At 45.8% G+C, this 6,000-nt stretch overlaps 1 protein-coding gene across 3 annotated transcripts in view; it reads right to left on the bottom strand.

Moving 5' to 3' along the window:
* STX8 (syntaxin 8) overlaps window positions 1-6,000 on the bottom strand; it is a 243,462-nt gene that overhangs the window by 219,146 nt on the left and 18,316 nt on the right. For all 3 annotated transcript variants that reach the window (XM_059379411.1, XM_059379410.1, XM_059379409.1), the window contains exon 4: window positions 1,481-1,591. In XM_059379411.1, the coding sequence (XP_059235394.1) occupies window positions 1,481-1,591 (111 nt within the window). The remainder of the gene's footprint in view (window positions 1-1,480; window positions 1,592-6,000) is intronic.

Genomic DNA, 6,000 nt, shown 5'->3' with positions numbered 1-6,000 from the left:
ACACCTCAGTTCTCTTTCTGGACTGCAAAGACCACTCCCTTCAGGGTAAAGGCCCTTCTTGATAGATGGCATGGACTCTGCCCGTGGATCCCCTCTGCACTTGACCCTTCCTCCTGAGTACACCTCAGTCTCTTTCTGGACTGCAAAGACCACTCCCTTCAGGGTGAAGGCCCTTCTTGACAGATGGCATGGACTCTGCCCGTGGATCCCCTCTGCACTTGACCCTTCCTCCTGAGTACACCTCAGTTCTCTTTCTGGACTGCAAAGACCACTCCCTTCAGGGTGAAGGCCCTTCTTGACAGATGGCATTGACTTTGCCCGTGGATCCCCTGGCTCGTGTGTTCATTTCACCCACTGCTCGCCGCCAGAGAAACACCCCGCTCACCCGAGGCTTCTCACAAACCCTGCCCAGGACACGATCCCTCCCTCCCAGACTCCTGGGCTTCATCTCTCCACTGCAATGACTTAAGATTTCACTGAACTTCCCGTATCTTTCGTAAGTTCTTTCTAAAAACCCTGGATCACCAGAGGTCTGAGGCTGACAGGAAACTGTTTCCCTCCTCAGCTTGCCACAGGGCCATGGTCTGCAAACCTGGCTGCCTGTGGGCCTCACCTTGGACTCTCCTTCCCCCACCCACACCCCCACTTTAATTGTCTGAGGCGGGACCTAGTAACATGTGGCCGAAGGTTAAAAAACAAAACAAAACAAAACAAAACAAAACCCACTGCCCTCAGGAAGCCGTATTATTTCTGATCAGGAACTCCACAGAAGCAAGCTCCTCTCCAGAATGAAAGCCTCATCCCTAGAGGGGAAGAGGTAGAGAAGTTTGTTTCTACTCAAAGTTCATTTCCTGCTGTGATGCTTTCCACCAAGGAGCTTGGAAGTGGGGTGCGGGGGGCAGTTCTAAAGACGTAACCATAAGGGATCATGAACCCCAACCCTGGAAAGCTGGATGGCCTTTCTGGGTCTTCCAACAGAGCTGGGCACAGGACGGCCATCAACTGTGTTGGCAAGTAAATCACTTCCAGGCACAGAACAGGCAGGAATAAACCTGCTCCACTCCCATACCTTCATGAGCCACAGACGACAAGTCTCCCTAGGACACAGCTTTCCAAGGTGCCAGTGGGGGGGGGGGGGAGGAAACAAAAGAAACACCTCTCTTCCCCCACAGATGAGTTCATGCCTTCAGGAGTTTAAAAGATAGCTCCCATAGGACAAAGCAAGCAAAAAATGCAAAGGACATTTGCTGACATCCGTACTCTCCCCAGTCTTCCCTCGGAATGGAATTTGGCTGAACACCCCGATGTACTACATCTAGAACATTAAAGAACACTAAACTGAAAGAAAGTGGGAGTCAAACACTCTAACAGAGCGGAGTGTATTTTACTCATTGAATTAAGCCGTTCAGCACGCCAATCTCTAATCTCTGCAAATACATCTTCACCCACCACGTAGTTCCTGTAAATGAAGGCGTCCTACCTGATGAGATCTGGTTCTGCACCCTCGTTCTTAAAGGATGCCACAAGTAGTCTCTCTCGAGTTACAAGTTCATCCAGCAGGTTCTGTCTTCGGTCTCCTTCAAGCTGTGTTCTGCAGGCGTCTCGTTAAGGTCCAATGGTGGGTGGATTACCTCAGTTTCCCTGTTCTGGTATTAAGGGAGCTCTCCCGGTCGGCTGTGACCATTACAGACCCTAAGCAATTGTGGCCAGAAGAGACCTGAACTGTTCTTCTCATCCTGCTCTGACCTTCAACATCGCAGATCTTCCAAGTAAAGGGCCTTGACAGAACCGAAGCAGGGTTCTGAAACAGAACCTTTCCCCCACCCCCACCCCCACCCCCGGAAATACAGCAGGTAGAAATTATCTTCCTCCCAGAGACTTACACTGAAATGATTATTCCTGTCGGCAGAGCCATCGCACTCAGGAATTCCTCGGGTTTTGGGTTATAGGAGGCAATGTTCAAAGGTGATTTCCTAGACCCTAGTACCCTAAGGTACTCTGTAAGGAAGGAAAGAGGTTCTCTATAGCGCCTTTCTTCTGTGTTAATGCCTATGAACACACCTCAAATAGCTTTTGTAACGTGCTACTCTATGCGACAGATTCGCTCTAAAAGGAGTTCCCGTCAGTTCATTATTTAAACACAAGGCATGGTACTTACCTCTAAAGACAATTACAAAGAAAGAATCGGATCTCAGTGTGTTATTCTAGCAAGCGCATTAAACCAGGAGTCCAAAGCTTACAGTCTCGCTTTGACCACTCTGTCTGATCTTGAGTTCCGTGTTTGGATCTCCATGTCTTTACATGCAATGCCAGAAAACAGATAACCTCTAACATCTTTTCCAGCACAACTCATGAGTTATGGCTAAAAAAATAAACTGAGGCTAAATCCATAGTTTTCTGCACTACCTTTCTTGAAGGAGGCTAAGCGAGTCCTTTTAGGCTGAGTGAGAGTGTGTCTGTGTGTGTGTGTTTAAAAACAAAATAAAATGTTCAGGGAGAACATATCCGCCGTAAGAACAACAACGGGAGAAAGCTAACCGATCCTTCTGAAAGGGCGTATCCAACACCAGACATAAAAAGTAAGTACAGAAATAAGCCATCTCGGCAATGATTTTTTCTGGCTTTGAGTTTGTTATTAGATGGCTTTTGTTTTACTGGCCCTGAAGCCCGGTAATCCAGCGTCACCCCGGCCACAATTACCTAGTGCTGGTAACAGTAAGAGTGAGTGAGCCTGCTGCTTTACATTCAGAGACGTTTTTCTATTTAAGAGGAAGATGGCAAACGCTGCATGGAGGCCCAAAATATTTCCAAGAAATTGGCCAAATCAAGCAGTAGCATCGCCCTTTCCCGCAGGAGGCGTGGGACCACGGCCCAGGGAAACTGCAATTTCTGCTGCTAATTTTGAACAGAAAGAGCTGGCTTGCTGGTAAAAGCATAATAATCTTTAAAAATCCAGAAAAAAGGTCCCCGGTAACAGAGAGTAGTTAGTCAAACCAGGAATCCCTAAACCAATGCAGCTACGCAGTATCAGTGGTTTCAGATGATTAAAATAAGTCAATAAATAAATGAATTCAGATTTGTCTGAATTCTCTGAATATTCCAGAATGCCACACTACCCCCACGGAAAATTGCTACCATTGCTCTTCCATTTCATTCTTGCCCATATGTCACTATGCCCCCAACTACGCCATCTGGGAAACTGTAAGGTAGCAACTGCAACTAAGAAACAGCAGGCTGGGGATGCCTGGGTGGCTCAGTTGGTTAAGCAGCTGCCTTCGGCTCAGGTCATGATCCCAGAGTCCTGGGATCAAGTCCCACATCGGGCTCCTTGCTCCGCAGGGAGCCTGCTTCTCCCTCTGCCACTCTGCCTGCCTGTGCTCTCTCTCCCTCTCTCTCTCTGAGAAATAATTAAATAAAATCTTAAAAAAAAAAAAAAAAAAGAAACAGTGGGCTGGGCATCGGACTTGGCTCAGGTCATGATCTCAGGGTCATGAGACTGAGCCCCGCTTTGGGCTCCACGCTGAGTGGGGAGCCTGCTTGAGATTCTCTTTCCCTCTCCCACAGCCCCTCCCCCTGTTCATGCTCTCTTTCTCTAAAGTAAATTTAAAAATCATAAAAAAAATAAAAGGCCAAACATCTGCCTTTTGATCAATGCCAACATCAGGAAAAAGTGTTGATGTTTCCTTTAGGGACAGACTGTCGACAGAGCAGAAGGCAAGAGAAGTTCTTCAGTGGGGAGGGAAAAGGAGGGGACAAGCTTTCAGAAGCTATGGCATGAATTATATGGGACAAAATGGGAATTTTAATTTGCAGAAACTATTAATTACATCACAGTACTAATTCACTTTGTCCTGTGCCCTATGCTCGGCCTGCTCTGGCAACAAAAGCTGAACCCCCATCCATTCTTAAAATCAAAGTCAGAGTACACTGGCTCAGGATTTAAAGATTTTTTTAAAAATTATAAAAGTATCATTAGAGAAAACAGAAGGGGAACTTTTTGATAATCTTGGAGTAGGAGAAATCTTACTCGTCGAGACTGAAAACGTAGAGGCCATGAAGGAAAAGACAAATCTGACTACATAAAAATTGTAAATATCTGCAAATGATAAATTTGTAAATATCTGCAAAATAAATTTATCAGTGACAAATGAAAAGAAAGGCAAAGGTGAAACGGAGCACAGAAGAAACCGTAATAATAACAAAAGTATTCAGTTTTACGTTAGTCCAAGAAATGCAAATGGAAACACAGTATCATTTTCACCCATCAGTTAGGAAGTGTGACCAGGAAGTTCTGGAAAGGGCAGAGGGAGCACCCACTGATACTCCTGGTGAGAATGTAAACCAGCTCAGCCAATGGCCAGACTGCCTTCTCAATGTCATAGCATTCAGAAGATACATTCCTTCAACAGGACCTTCTGCAGATACAGTCACACGTCTACACCAAGACTTCAGAGCAGAGATGTTCACGGCAGCATTGTTTATAACAGCCAAAGAGCAGAAATGTCCTGCCGTCCACTAATAAGGAATTAGCACAACCCCACAGTGGAAGGTTTTGTAGCCTAGAAGAAAAGAGTAGCAACGCTCTTTATGGACTGAAAGATAGTAATTAACGTTGCCAAGGGCTTACTAAGTACTTACATGTATTAGCTGATATGGAAACATCTCTAAAACACAGTGTTAACACAAAACAAAAGAAAAAGCAGCAGCAAAAAGTTAGAGTGGATGGTGTCTTCCCCTGCATTTAAAAAATACTCAGCAGGACACACATGTTTGTCTATTTACTCGGGAAATTTCTGGAAGGATACATAACAACTGCTTCCAAAGAGGAAGAACTGGGGATTCAGGGTGTCAGGGAGTATCCTGTTCATGAAGTATCGTGTTGTATTGTGTGCCAATCATAATGCTAGTTAATAAAATTAGAAGGTGCTTTTATAATAAAAACAGGAAAGAAAGGTTTTAAAATATAGCAGACACCTGTTATAGTATCAAGCTTGTTAAGCATGAACTTTAAGTCACATCAATTTCAAGAGCCGTAAAGCGTGGTGATCGTGTTTTGTAAGTTAGCAGCTAAAGAACAGAATCACAGATGGTTATGGCTACAAGAGACCTTAGCATTCCCCTAAGCTGGCTGGGGTTCTTCTGGTTCTCCCGACTACTAGCTTGTCCCAGTGTGGTTAGTGACAATGCTGGGCAAGAGCCCAATTCATTCTGCTTTAGGTCAGGGTTTGTCTACCACATTGGGCTGACCTTGACCACCAAACCTTCTGTGGGCTTCTCCACCCTGGGGCTCTCAGGACTGCCCACTTAACTTTGCCACTGCTCAGCATCCTGCTAAAGTCAGTAACAAGACGAGTAATACTAATTCAGAACCTCCCCAGAAACTCCCTGCTAACCTGGGAAGCCCGGACGTTTAAGCAATTAGGAATGCCCTCCTCCTTTTTTAATTTGTATTTTAATCTACTGAGAGGACACAGCATAAGGAGATGGAGGGAAGAGGGCAAAAGGAGAAATCATAAATTAATAGCCCCTCTGCATGGAGCACTTATTACGTGGGGGTGTGGTTAACAAGAGGTCCAAGCAGAAAATAGGGCACACAGTCAGCGGCCAGTGCTGGGACCGCCTCCTCCACCAACTGGAAGAATAACCAAGGAGAAAGGTCGGAAGACAGACAAAACCATAGTACTCCGTCATCGGCTAGGCTGGTCTTACACAAGTGATGGGGATGTAGGTAAGGTTGTACGAGATGGGATGCAGACTTCATACTACTAGTACTTGCTACCAAGGCACATTAGCAAAGTTTCCCTGCTGTACTCCATCAGCACTTGGATCCTAAGAGGAAGGGGAACCAAAATGCTGCTGGTCCTTCAGGATGCCCCACCCCACTCCAGCTTCTAGATTTTCTATTTAGTAGAAAGGCTTAAGGATTTTGACAAGTCTGGGACACCTGGGTGGCTCAGATGGTTAAGCATCACCTTCGGCTCAGGTCCTGATCTCCAGGTC

Source organism: Mustela nigripes, chromosome 16, assembly GCF_022355385.1.
Source record: "Mustela nigripes isolate SB6536 chromosome 16, MUSNIG.SB6536, whole genome shotgun sequence".
Lineage (NCBI taxonomy): Eukaryota > Metazoa > Chordata > Mammalia > Carnivora > Mustelidae > Mustela > Mustela nigripes.
The sequence above is the reverse complement of the archived record's forward strand: the minus strand, read 5'-3'. Positions and strand labels throughout refer to the sequence as shown.